This window comes from Zophobas morio, unplaced genomic scaffold, assembly GCF_036711695.1.
Source record: "Zophobas morio isolate AGI-343-1 ecotype UQ-CSIRO unplaced genomic scaffold, CSIRO_AGI_Zmor_V1 ptg000009l, whole genome shotgun sequence".
NCBI lineage: Eukaryota > Metazoa > Arthropoda > Insecta > Coleoptera > Tenebrionidae > Zophobas > Zophobas morio.
The window spans coordinates 5,772,734-5,787,500 of record NW_026972114.1 but is presented as its reverse complement, the minus strand read 5'-3'; the positions used below and the strand labels follow the sequence as shown (position 1 = coordinate 5,787,500).

General features: G+C 33.1%; 1 protein-coding gene across 1 annotated transcript in view; it reads left to right on the top strand.

The window, feature by feature from the left end:
- The window catches only part of LOC135125784 (metabotropic glutamate receptor 2-like), a 1,169,526-nt gene that overhangs the window by 865,230 nt on the left and 289,529 nt on the right, over positions 1-14,767 (top strand). Inside the window, exon 7 of the mRNA XM_064051468.1 lies at positions 5,555-5,697. Within this exon, the coding sequence (XP_063907538.1) occupies positions 5,555-5,697 (143 nt within the window). The remainder of the gene's footprint in view (positions 1-5,554; positions 5,698-14,767) is intronic.

The window sequence follows — 14,767 nt, the reverse complement described above, 5'->3', positions numbered from 1 at the left end:
ACAGAGTTAATAATACCAGATAAATTATTATCGATTCATTTCCTAAGCGCTAAGAGATTAGTTCTCAATTGTGCATTAAACGCTCCGCTAATTCAAACCGTCCGTTTTAAAATCCAATTTGTCAACATCAGAACTCAAATACTCAATCAACTCATAAAACCAAATATTTTTATGCAACTGCAAAAACGTAATTTTCCGATTTTTGCATTTCCTTGTAGATTGATAAAATGATAACTTTTTAATTTACATAGGGTACGTTTGCAATGCCTAAGCCAGTGTGTACATTCGAATACGAGTACATCCCACTGGAAGTGCAAACTTTGTTTATAGATTACCCCTTTGCGAAATAAATGACCGTGTACATGCACATTCCTGCTTAATGTGCACCATTTTATTTACCTGTGATCCTTTTGCGCAACTTGTAATCACATTTGTCTCACTTCCATGGACATCCCTGTTCAATTTGCGACCTTTTATTAGTCTGTGATCTCTCTGCACTGTTTATAAACTTATTCGTCTCGATTCCCTGTACTCCTGAAGCGCTGTAAACCTATCACATCTTCCTTATTTTGAAAAGGGACGTAAGTGAAGGACAATCCTAGTCCTTTTGCTCTTGTTAACAAATTTTGTTACTGAAAACACAAGGGTTGACAATCAGCCAGATTGAAAAGTTATCGAGTCTAAACACTCTAAAAGGTCTTTTTCATTTGCTTCCGGTAGAATTTACAATGAACATTTGAGAGTGTATTTTTCTTTTAACTTAAACTGGGATTTTTTATTTTAAGAAAAAAATTTTAAATTGTTTGTATTCTATCTAAAAAAATTCAAAACGTGCAAAAGCCACTACAAGGTCACCTGCAATTCCACCAGATGATCGTAAAAATTCCTGGATACCTCACCTTTAACTTTCATAACGAAGATAAAAATGATAAAGTGACCGAAAACTAAAATAACTTTTATTTTTACACATTTTATCAAACCCAGGTTCTATTTTGCTCTTTCCAAACTTTCCACGTACCCTTTCCACCCGGAATTAACATGTAACTGGCCAACAAAAGCGCCCTGAATTATACCCAAATGGCATCATAAATTGTGGCTATTAATTTTTAAATTAGTTTGCAGGCAGTTTGATTGGTCATTGGGAGGTTAATGGGTAAAGTTTTTGGCTTTGCGCCGCCGCCTCTATATGTATGTAAATATTCCGGAGAAACGTCGCAACGCGAAAGAGGCTCATCCGCAATCCGTGCTACTTCAGAAGCCGTGCCGGTGATATGTAACCGGAATAATATATTAGACCGGAGCGGAACGGAAAAAACACCTCGGTCCGTCGCGTCCCGAATTATTTAAATTCGTCGACGCTCTCTTTTTCATTGTAGTTTCGGATCGTGTATTTGAGACGGCGGCTCTGAAAGGAAAAAATATGCTGATTGCGGTCATATGGCCCTAATTCCGAACGGTGATAACGGAATTGAAAGAATTGTTTTTCTAAAATTTTTCTTCGTCTTTTAATTTTAAAGCACTAGGTCACCAGTTACAAAGTGGATACTAAAAATGTTATTAGGGGCACTATCTTTGCCTCCAGTAAAATTGTATTCCTCTGAGAAATTAAAAACGGTAATAACTACGTAAATAACCCTAAGTGGAAATGTACCAGTAGCACGTAGAGTCCAGTGCAAGGACGTGCTTTTAAAATTCAAAAATTCAGTGTACCGTCAAACAACTAAACATTTCGTAGTTCACTCCAACAAAAACTCTTGTGCGTATATATTGTATTTTTCAATAAGTTTACATTTTATGTATTTCGACTTTTTGTATAAGTAATTTTTTGCTTTTCTCAATTCTCTCAATTAAAACTCTTATATGTTTATCGAAAACTAATCAGCACGGGACATTTTACAATCGTCACTAAATTTGAAACCAAAACGCTCATATATAACTCCCAAAAGTTGGAATCTATAAATACTGCTTTAAAATTACTGCCGCAGGTTGTGACAAATAGTCAGTAATTTTTCCATTTTTTTTTTTTTTTTTGAGAAACATTAATATCACGAAACTTTCACAACTGCTCGCACTTCTAAACTGACAATCTGATTAGTTATTTATTATCTGTTTTTGTCCGGAAAATTGTCTACGGGACTTGCAAGCTCCCAGGATTTTCCTGCGGTTCATCCTGGAACTTGTCTGCTCGTCCAGTAAAACATCGTTTCCCGCATGTCGTAGTGAATAATATGAACACAGTGTGCGAGCCAATATTTTGTACGTGATATTTATTTTTTTGTACACGCTCCCAAAAATGGTTATTTTAGGGATTCAAAAGTGTCCGTAAAATGAGTCTTTTTCGTACTAGTACGAAAAAGTTGCCATGGCAACTTTTTGAGACTGAATAGTAAAAACTGTAAAAACAATAATTAAATAACCACATTTATTCTAAAGGAGTAGATACAACAATACAATATTTTTTTTTCAAAATGAAAATGGAATGAACAGTTCTGAGCTCCCTGAAAACTGTTGTGTCCAAACGAAATACCTGAGGAGCTTGAAGGTATCAGGCTGATGTCTCTTGATGCCGTGGAAGTAGCTTCAGTAGTAACTAATAGTGTGTTAGTCGATCGTTCGTTTTGCTTTTCTCCCAATAACTGTCTGCATATCTTCTTCTTCCTTTAAACAGATTCTACTATATATGATTCTGCGACAGAAGACGATCTAAAGTTTGTTATTATTTAGAAGAAAACAATAATTATATTGCAAAAAAATTACTTCCATCCTCCTAGCCGTTTCAGGGAGATTAAATCAACATCACTATCAGCCGCCAGAGATGCAGAACTTCGTCGGAAGCAATGCCCTGTATATTCCTTGGGATTGGGCAGGTTAAGAAATTCAGCAACAACCGAGAGCATTTTCGCAAAAGAATGAATTCCTACACGTTGGACAGTGCATTTTCCATTACGATAACAAATGAAAAAATAATCGTGTTGAACTGTCTCGGGCCGTAATCGTAAAAACTTCTGGTCTAATTACAGGCCATTGACAGCTTTGTCTTTAGCTATCACTGGAAAGACTCTCTTAATGTTGCTCTTAGTATCAGGAATTGTTATAATTAGACATTCTTCGTCTTTTTGGACAATATCTTGAATTTTTAGTAAATGTAGCTCCTCACGCCTGCATGCACCACACACACCAAAAAGAAGAGCAACCTACAAAATGAAAAATAAACCTATCTGATACATACAATATTTTTTAAACTTACCTTTATTAATAAATATTTCATATCGTCTGCATTTGTCAAAAATGTGTCAATTTCTTGACGTGTCAAAACTTTTGACTTCGTGGGCTCGTATCCTACTGAATTTCTCTTTAAAAACGCAATGACTCTAGAAAACTTGTTTATTTCAATATTTTCTTTGACAGACAAAACAGCTTTAATCATTGAATATTTTGACCAGAGAGTAGATGGTTTTACTTCTTGTGACTGTAACAAAATACGGAAATTATCACGATAATCATGTGTAAGGCTTATAAATATTGAACATAAAGGTGGCACTTACCTTTTCATGAAGATAATTTAACACTACATCTTTATTTACTACTACAATTTTTTTTTTCTTCTTTCCATCGTAGGAATATTTGGTATTCCTTTTCGTACATTTGCGGAGACTTCGCTGGAAGTAAATCCAGTACGATTTCTTTTGCTTTTTCCGTAATATGTGCGGGATTCTGCATTTTGTGCAAAAAAATGTCAGGTTTTTTCGTGTTTACAAAACACTGTAGTTACTATGGTGGCAGCCCACTAGCCCAATTTTCAATAAATATTTGCTTCGTTTGTCAAAATTAGTCGTTTTTATAAATAGTTTTTAAGGTATTTTGGGAGCTTGAACAAAAAAATATTGTTTGTAACACGTACCTAAACGTTTTTTGGGACTCATTTGCTATTCCGGACTCGCCTTCGGCTCGTCCGGAAACAGCAAAATTCGTCCCAAAAAACTATGTTTTAGGTACTTGTAACAAAAATAACTATATCGATAGCCTAGCTAGCTAAAATGAAAACAAAAAATTTTCTTTAAGAATTTAATTTAATTTTGTTATTTCCCGAGGTTTCGGTAGATATATTGACAAAGGCTTCAGAGTTAGAGTTCCCTCAAACATATAAAGCGTTTATGACTTCACACCAATTTGACTCGCATTATAATTCAATAGGCCGTCACAACCGGATGTCTTAAACCCGCTCACTGATACCTACCTGCAAAGATCTTTTCTGGTAAAAGCACAGGGCAGGACTGAGTTTTGCATTTACCGACAACTGCGCCTTTCGATTTTTTATTTTAAGTAAAAACAAAGTAACTTTGTACTCAATCATTTTTTATTACGGCAAATTAGTTAGAATTTTGACATACACAACTATTTACTTATTAACTACTACTGCTTATTTATTGATCGAGATAGTCACTGTCATTATCACTCGACTCTTCTAAATTAACAATTAACGGTTTTATCAACCGTGCACTGTACTGGTCTTTTCCTGAATTTATTCTTCAAGAAGGCACTGTGTTTTGTAGCTTCTGCTACAAACCGCATTTCTATTTACAAATATATGTTTTCGGATCATCGGCAAAATTTTTTTCTACAATATTTCGAAAAGTATTTAAAAATAAATTGCTACAAAAATACTAATTAAATGGCCTATCATTATTAATTTTTATTTATTTGTCACTATTTAGTGTAAGACAATAATTTTTAAAAATTTTATTTATCTATGTATTTTTTATTAAAAAAATTAAGCTTGATAAACCTGTTTTTATAATTTGTAAATAAATTTAGTTGTGTTATTACACTTCTTTTCAATTTTTGGAGGATATGCAACTGCATATCTCTGCATATATTAATAAAGTTACAGCATATTTGCATAAATTTCATGCATATTACATGATCATATTTCTCAAAATTTTGCTGCATACTTTTCGCTCTCTAGTCATGTATTATTTTTAATATAACAGCAATATGAATGTACCCTCTGGATTTGAAACAAAGGACGGTGACATCATCAAAATTATTTGATTTATCAAAAAAATTAGTGGACCAGGACGGTGACATCATCAAAATTATTTGATTTATCAAAAAAATTAGTGGACCAGTTTCCTATGATTGCGATAGTACTTATTAAAGATTTTATGTTTTTTGCTTTCATTATCTTAATAATATTTTCAAATGTGCAGAATAATGATTAAATAATTAAGGTACGGAAGAAACGTTAAAAACAAAATTACTCTTAGTCCGGTCCTTCGCGTCTCGGCCGTCCCTGGCACGTGGCATTGTTTACATTTACTAAGCTTTATGAAGGGTCGGCTGTAAAGTACTTTAAACGTCAAAGCCATAAACGCCTTATAGGTTTGAGGAAACTATACAAAACACTTCTCTTTTTAATCGGGGGTTAAAAACTGATTCCAAAAATTAATTTTGTCTTTAGAACTTTTAATTTAACATTGGCAGTTAGGGTAATTATTAATAACTAGAATATTGGCTGTGAGCTTTGTTTCTAAATGCGTCTACTTTATTGCAGGTTCCATCAGCAACATCGATGGTGCCGAATATCACTGCAACAAGACTCAAGTCAGAAAAGTAATATCAGGTGTCGTTGGCGCAGCTTCTAGTGTTACTTCAATACAAGTAGCCAATTTGCTCAGACTTTTTAAAATACCACAGGTAAGAAAAATTGGAACTATATTGGCAAATTACACGCTGTCCTATCAAAATGTCAGCAATACATTTAGTAATTTAAATAATGTAATTTGACTAAACGCTACACAATAGGATGTCTTTAGAACTTTCTAAAATATTCTAAGCAAAGAATGATACATTACGTCTATCAAAATCCAGAACTGAAATAGATACAATTTAATTAGTACCTACTCTAAATAATCAACATAAATTTCCTCAAAATTTAGGTAAGAAGAATGTTGTCTTGCCACCTCGTAAACTCTACATTTGGTGGGTAACAGTTTACACTTCATATGGTACATATATTTTGTTGTCGCTGTCGAAATTGTAAAGGAAATGACATCTACATAACAAACACTCTTAGGAAAATATTTCTCTTGCAACAGAATATTCCAGAAAGTAGAGCAAGTTTCTGATGTTGCAGTTCTGGTAACTCATTATAGTTGCGAACGGAACTGAATCATTTATTCGGTCAACGAATACGCTGCTCTTTACCTTCCATTAATTAAATTTAAGCAAAATGAGTTTTGTATAAATTGATTACATTCCTATTTAAATTGTCGTATTGCAACTGTATTCATGGTCTTTTTGTCAGTGGGACAATGTTGTACTTTTAAAATTTAAATACTTGTTTGTAATTGGGAATTTGAAACGAAAATCTATCAGACAAAACAATACCTCGTTTTGTTACAGATTTTCTCGTCACGCTCCTAAGAAACAAAATTCTCACTCATTTTAACTGCAAAATCTTACAATGTTATTCCATTTCGCAGTTCCAACGTTGAGGCGGTCACAAAAAATCTTAAATTGTTTGAGTCTCGGTAGGAGTTATGACATGATAAAAACAGTTTATTCTTAAGATAAGGCGACTTTGATAGCATAAAGTTTTCTACTTTAATTTTAGATTCTTGGCGAATTTTACTAATCGTAATAATCGAGGTAGCATTTGCATATACGCCTTTTTCAGGTATTTTGCAAAACATGGTAAATCTTGATCTGTCTAAAATTTTTCATGTTGGATGGGTTACCTAGGCTTAGGATATGGAATAAACACGCAAATATTAAAATCACTGATAGCTTTTCAATTTAATATAGAAATCAGTGTTTTTGTTGAACTCCCTAATATTATTTTTTATTTAATCGTTGTAAACTCTACGATTCAACCAAACAGAGCGAAATCTGTTATCGACTACTGCAACGCAACTTGCAAAATGACCGATTTCTTGTTTCACTTTAGAACACGTCGTCAAGAATTATTTATCTCAGTTGCAAATTGTTTTAGGCTTTCAAACGGTATCACAAAAAAGCATTGAAGAACTTACTTAAAAAAAGCATGAGAGTGGTCTGAAAATTGGTCAAGAATACAATTTTTTTATTAAAACCTGCAAACTAATCATTGATATAAATACTGGACTCAAGTTTGTTAATTCGAAATAACGAGTGTTCATTTATCAAGTTGAAACTGATTTTTTTTTGTCTGCGGTGAAATTCAAATTTTAATGATCAATGACAGCTGTTGTCGATCCTCTAATCTAACTTCTCTTTTTTGCAATTTGTAAGTAAGGAAAATACATAAGACTATTTTTTTTAATTTATACAGGATTTCTATAAATGATTATAGGGTCCCAATAGATGATGTAAAGGTGCCGCCTCTCAGATTTGAAATGTACTAAATGCCCAAGGACGCATGACAGATACCACACGTATCTGTATAACTGGTTGCCTAAATGCTTCATATCTTTTTAAAAAATTTAACTACTTCATTACAATAAAAATAAACTAATTTATTGCAGTTAAACATCACAGTAAACGTTCAAAGTGTTCACCATTTTGTTCAAATCACATGTTCACTGTTTTTTTAATTTAAAAAATGTTCAGTAACATCATTTCGTCAAATTATTGAACCCATTGTTCAATTTAATGTTGCAACACGACTGGTGAGTAAATTTTGTCAAAGATGTTTGCAGATTCTGCGCAAGTCGTCTCAAATAATCAACAACTTCCTCAGATACTGAAGGTTTTTCACGAGATTTCTCTTTGTTTACACTGCCAGTTTGAACAAATCTGTTGATTACATCTCTAATGTGAGCCTCTAACGATGTTTCTTGAATTATTAAATCACGGTATTTGGCCAGATATTCTTGCTTACAAGCGGTTGCAGAATACAAACACTCTTCGTTTACGAAGTCCCATTGCGATAACGTAACGACGTAACAATGAAAATGTCTTTCAACAGTTCAACAGAAAAAACTATTTTCACGGTCTTCGCTTCCTAGCACAAAAAAACCGACTGTTTTGTTGTTTTGATCAACGAGAATTACTGTAACTCACACTTGAAAAACGTTAAATTTATCACCAAATTTAGGCACAAGCGTAATGAGAATGAGCGATATTTTCCAGTAGTGTGGGTATACATATCTTGTCAAAATGTGATTAAAGACATGCAGTAAAGATAGGATACAGCAGCTAATACAATCCGCAACAATAATGGTATGTTGTCAGGTCTACATACATAGTTGGCTTCCATCTTCTTAGCCGCCTTTAATAAATCAATATCACATATACAAAATGTTGATAAAAATCAGAAATAACAAGCCTTGATCATTATAATCATCACAGATATTATCACAAATTACTGATGGACAGCAATCGGTATTGCAAAATTTAGAGGAACCGAAACCAATATTACAAGCAATATCACAGAAATGGTCATTATTACAATTAAAAACACTGGCAAACTGGTGAGCGAAAGCTTCCATTATTTAGTGTACCTAATAAAAAATTATAGTAAAAGCCGTTGTAGATATTTTTTTATAGTTTACCTTGTAGCAATATTGGTCTAATGATTCATCTTTGCGTAATTGCTGGCCAATTTTTTGAGACTGCAATAGTTCATTAAATGTATGTGACGTTTCATGACTCCTTTGAGATGAAACCATGCTTCATCATTAAAAATTATTTTTTGCGCCAATTTTTGCTCATATGTCGCTTGAGTGATTTTTAATTTTAAGACGCAAATTGTAGTTCACCTCAAAAAATTGTTGGGTTTTTCAATGTCCTCAAGAAGCTGTAAATAGGCAGCGAAACCGTCGACATAGGATATCGATCTTTCTTAATGTCCACGTGTCCTGACAAAACAGATAATCTAGTTTGACCAAAGTTTAAGAATTTCTTGTTTAATTACGGTTTCTTTACTGTCAACTTTAAATTTGTTATTTTTTTTCCTTTCATGGTTTCTCTAGAGTGCTGCTTACTGAATGTTATATGGGTTTTTCGTTTATTACTTGCGCTGTCTTCTAATGTGAAGTAATCATTTTGTAAAACCTATTGACAATTTATTTTATGTAGTTAAAAAGAAGACCTAATACCGACTCTTTAAGGATATATCTTTTTGTACCTTTCTGTACGTAATATGGTAATAATCAGGGTCTCTGTGTAAGTTTTGACTTTCTTCTCACCTCACCGCTCTTTAAATCTCTGATACGCTTGATCGTATAGTTTTCGCTAGAGTCCCTAGATATACTTTAGAAAAGAGTTGTGACTAGAATATTTTCTGTGTCTGTCTTTTTTTAATGCCGCTCAGTTATGAAATAGCTATAGTGGTTGCTGTCTTTCTCTAATTTAGTGATTTAGTTTCATAAACTTTAAAATAAATTTATTGGTTATGTTAAATTTTCAAACAGTGACGTAGAGCTCGAAATAGTTTCTTTGAAATTTTGTTGACAGTACTCACACTGACAGTACCTTGTATTTAAAACGAAATGTTACGCAGTTAAATACTTCTTATAAGTTGCAACCGGCATCTCTAGTAAAATAGAAAAATACGGAATAACCATATTAATTAATACTTTATGAGATTATGTCGCAATTTGCAGTTAAGTTTGAACACCAGTCTGTACCTAAGTACTGTCGCTGTCCCCAACGTAACATTTGGAGTGTGTATCATATTGTTAGTGTCTATTCTGATATGTAGAATAATCTCAGTAGAAATATATAGATGCATATGCCTCCATATGAAATAAAACTTACAAGTGAACTGTGTTGCCTTTTTAATTAAAATAACAGTGGAGATATTACAAAAGCAAGCTGGGTCAATCGAACTTCTGTAACTCGAACTATTTAGGAAATGTTCCTCAAACAATTAATTAAATGGCCGAAGAATACATGAGGTTGGATTCAATACTTTTACTACCCCCATAATAGTTACAACATTTTTTAACTGCGCTTCGAATTTTACGTTTTACTTTTCCTAAATAAATTCTAATTCGTTACAAACAAAACAAATTTATAATTTGGTTTTACTGTATGACAAGAAGGAAAAAAATGTTTTTAAAAAGAGAATCATTAAAAACGTAGTATTCAGAGTACATAAAAAATCAAAATTCTTTTCTGGAAACTGTTTACATAAATTTAGAAAAATTCGTCCCAATCTTAAAAAAAGTGTAAACGACGATTCCGTGGAAAAATTTAGACATCTTGAACGATGTGTTAATAAAAATGTTAAACATATTTGGCATTTCACTTTTTTCCTAAGTCTTTTCAGAATATATCCTGCCGAATTAGAATCAATTTTGAAGTGTCTTGTTTAATTCAGGACTGTTATCATTCCAATTGTTGGGAAGTTGACACTGCATCATTTAAATTTTGTTAGTGTTCGTATTACCAAAATAGTGTAAGTTACTACCGTAGTAGTAATAAGTCACTATTTAATAAATTGGAATCATTTTCATTTAGATAACAACCTTCTGAAATTTTCATACCGAAAAGTTGAAAAACACATTGTTTTTTAAAATTTGTCTGCATTGTAAAGCAGAACTTTTTGACGAAATCTTTATTTGACCAAATGCGTTCTTAAGAAAAACGCATACACATTGTATTTTTTAACATTTAACAAATAATTTTGAATATCTAAGATTGTTTGAGTTGTTAATGTAACTCTATGTCTATGTGTCGGTTTCTAGTAAAACTTTGCACCAATTTTTATGTTTTTAAATAAGTGTAAAATTTCGTTCAAAAATTGTAATCTTTCTTGATATATCGTTAAATTAAACTTACTTAAAGCCAGATTTTTAGATCTCGATGTCAACAAAGAGAATCATTTATGTACTGCATTCACAAACCCTGCTGTTGTTAAGGCATTTTTGTCTGTCTCATGTACTTCCCTCGGCGCCTCAAGAAAAATCGTGCATTTCTCTCCCTCGATGTATAATCTACTATTTTTAATATTTATCATTATTATCACTCATTTTTATAGTTTACGTAAACTTTTTTGAATTGTTCGTTTGAGTAATTTTTGGTAATGTACTATGTGGTTTGACTTCAATTTTTCGACCTGTTGTTAATTTGCTTTTACCTAAAATCGGCTGTTTTATGCAGGTGTAGTTGTTTGCTTAGATTTATATTTACTTTGTTTTTGAAAACTTTTCACTTCAATTTTTTTCATTTGCTAACCGTATTTTCTACTAACGAATAATTTTTCTTCAGTTTATAAATATTCCATATTACGATATTGTGTATATGACTCCTGGCAATTTTCAGTTAAAAACATTAATATTTGTTTTTGTACTTTGCTTTGTTCTATAATTAGATTTTGTTTACTCTCACGAATCTGCGGTTCTCCTATAGCCACCTGACCCAAGCTTCAACAAAAAAATTCATTTCAGATATTGCGTGATATCCACAAGGTGAGATGTGCTTCCAAACCTTGAATATTTTAGCCATAAACTATTTGAATTTACGTTTTGTGAAGCAGGGGATCAATACATTTTCAGAAAGAAACAATTTGGTGTGTTTCACGAGTTCATACACTAATTGTATGATATTACGCAGGGCGTGTCGTAATTGTTCCGGGAGTAACCTTAACGACTGCTCTAAATCTTACTCTGTACTTGTCCCAATATTTTAAACACAGTTGGGAATTTTAAATGTTTAAACGAAGACTTCATCAGTTTGTTTTATCCGATATCTTAATACACGGCGTTTTTTTAACAGACTTTGCGGCTATTTATTTGTGTAATTGGAGTAACCACCTAATGGAGTCTTGGGAAAATTTTATTAACCTGAAAACGAAATAAACTCAGGTAAAAATTAACCAAAAAAAACGAAGGCACGAAAAGGCGTGAACACAAATTTTGCTAACGTCCTGACATGTTATATATAGAAAAAAATCCCGCTAATTCAATTCTTGTTTTTCTCGAATCTTAAAAATGAACTCTATTAAATTATCAACTTCCCACACATAAATCTGAATTTGTTATTCAGATCTCTTTATAGAGGGTGAGTACTGAGTTCATTCATAATTTTCTTATCTTAAAACCAAAATCTCCCGTTTTCCACTCTCACTTCTTTTATGTCGATCTGAAAGCTTCTTTGACGGGAACTCTATTAATACTACTCGGTATTACATGAAGAGTTGTATTCAGATGTAACGCGAGTTTACAATTAATATATTAATCTTCTTTTGAAAGTGAAAGTGAATGATATTTACCGCTTACAATACTTGTTTACAAATAGCGGTTTTGGTTGGGTTGAAAGTACGAGTAGGAGAAAGGAGACACTATGACGTAAATTTGGCGCACATGCGCTGTGTAAAAGTATTTATTCCAATCTCATCATTCTTTTATACTTGTGATTTACCTAATATGAAAATATTGAACATCGAACGGTATACATATTTTTACCTTTTCCAGTTAAGATTGTTTTAAAAATAACGTAGGAAAATCGACGAAGGCCGTCGAATGTAAGGCAACAACCGTGAGATTTATGTTTTACGGTTGATCTTCATTAATTTGAAATACGACTCTGGTAAGCTGTTAAAGTTACAATGGCGATGACAAGCTTCTGTGCAATGTAGCGTTATAATTATTTATTGCGTTGTGTAGTGACAAAGATTTATTTCAACTTGTTAATTCCTTATTGGCCCTGGATATATTGCGGTTGGACCAAATGATAATCCGGTCTGGAAAGTTTCTCTATGAATTTTAAATCAGAATAACTCTTGCAGAAGTTCATTCAGTGAACTTATCCACACTCTTTATACGGGGGGAAACGACATACTAGACCCGACAACTGCACGAAATGACTTACTAAAAGTGTATGATATGTAATTTTGCGATAAGCAGTGAACAACGTGCTAAAATAGAAGTGGCTACAACTTAGTCTGAAAATATTTTACGCCTTTCCATACAATTATTACTGCAGTATTTAATACTCCTGGTATATTAAGATATGAAATCAGGATGTGTATTATTTCGGGTCGAGACAACATAGTAAAAAACGAGACCCGGAATTTGCGGAGGGCTCACGCTCAGTCGAAGTTGTTGTTTTAATTTTAAATCAACTATGTCCTCTAACACTAGCCTTGATAATTTTTTCACCAACGTGGATGACATCCTTTACTTGGAGGAATTTAATAATATATTATGAACCAAGGGACTAAACTAGTTTTTTATTTCCTTAAGGGGATGTTTAATCAGGAGGAGAAGCCGAGTGATTTAATATCCTTGAGGGGGAATAAAAAACAGTTTAATCCTGCGGTGCATATACTATATTTTTCAACACCGACGGCATGCGGTCCTATTCTTCATTTCGAAACGAATTTAACAAAATTCAAAGCAACTGAGAAGCATCTGACGGAACTGGATCTTAGAGACAGATTCGCTCATTTTGATAGCAACTTTATTTATTTACAAAAAAATTCTCAATTCAGATTTTTGAGTTTGCTGAAATGGATTTAGAAGCAGTTTCCGAGTAGAGATAGATGCGTCAATGAGGATATAGTCCTTGCCTATTTGTCCGAAAAAGCAAAGAATGTCAAACCTTCAAGTTTGTGAAGCTATTATTCAATGTTAAAGGCCGTTATTACATTGAAGGGAAAAAAGGATATTGGCAGGTGTGTACCTACTTTTATTTTGAGTTGTAATTGTAATAAAAGTCATCCAGTTACAGGTCAAAGAAGTTAAAGATTCGTACTTGTTAATAAAGGTGGCTACAATAATGGGTATCGCAGGAGATTGTAGAACTGCCGAATTAGTTGAAATCCAGATAGGTCACATAGAAGATCGTGGTTCTGTTCTTGTTGTTAGCATTCCAAATACGAAAACCAAAAAGCCTACTAAATACTACCGTTTTCGATGACGAGAGCAAGAACACACTTTATTTACAATTATGCAGGATGTATAAAGACCTATAAGACCCAAAAACGTGCCACATGATAAATTTCTTATTAATTAGAAGCGTAACAAATGCACTGTACAGGCGGTGGGAAAAAATAGGTTTTCTAAATTTCCTAAACTACTAGCTGAATTATGACAGTTATCAGATTCTGCTCTATACACAGCACACTGCTTCCGCCGCACCTCGGCGTCATTTTCAGTTGACGACGGTGGAGATCTATTAACTTTAAAGAATCACGGTGGATGGAAGTTCTCTACTGTTACGGAGGGCTACGTAGAGGAATCATTGACTAAAAAAATTGAAGAGTTGCTACCTGTCTTTTTATGAAGGGGGTGTTCTTTTTTTTAACTCCCTAGGGATTAAAAATAGTCATTACATTGCAATAAGTGGGGATTAAAGTCAGAGGAAATAGGTCGCTGTTGAAGAAAATACTTTATTTATTTGATCATTCTGAAATTCAGATTTTAAATCATACAATCTATGAGATACGTCTAGCTCAACCTTTTACTACCCTTGGCTTATTTAATTTATTTCACGAACTAGTAGATTTCAGGTGGTCGTTTGTCTCCTCCTCCTTCTCGGAGAAAATAAATAAAACCGTTTTATCTCGATTGTCATGGGCAGTTGATTTGCACTTTCCTTATTATTATGCTAAAGTTAGGAATACACACTTAAGATTATCGTGATGTTTTCAAAAATTGTCTCTTTACACGATTCCTTAAGTTCCATGATTGCATAATTTGTATAAATAAATCATACTTTTTCTGAATGACAAGGTGTTTAAGAACCAAATATCACCATGCTCTACAATTGGCCAAACGGCAGGCTTATAATTCCTACATACAAAGCTCAGGCGCTAAATCGCATTCTGATTGGAAGT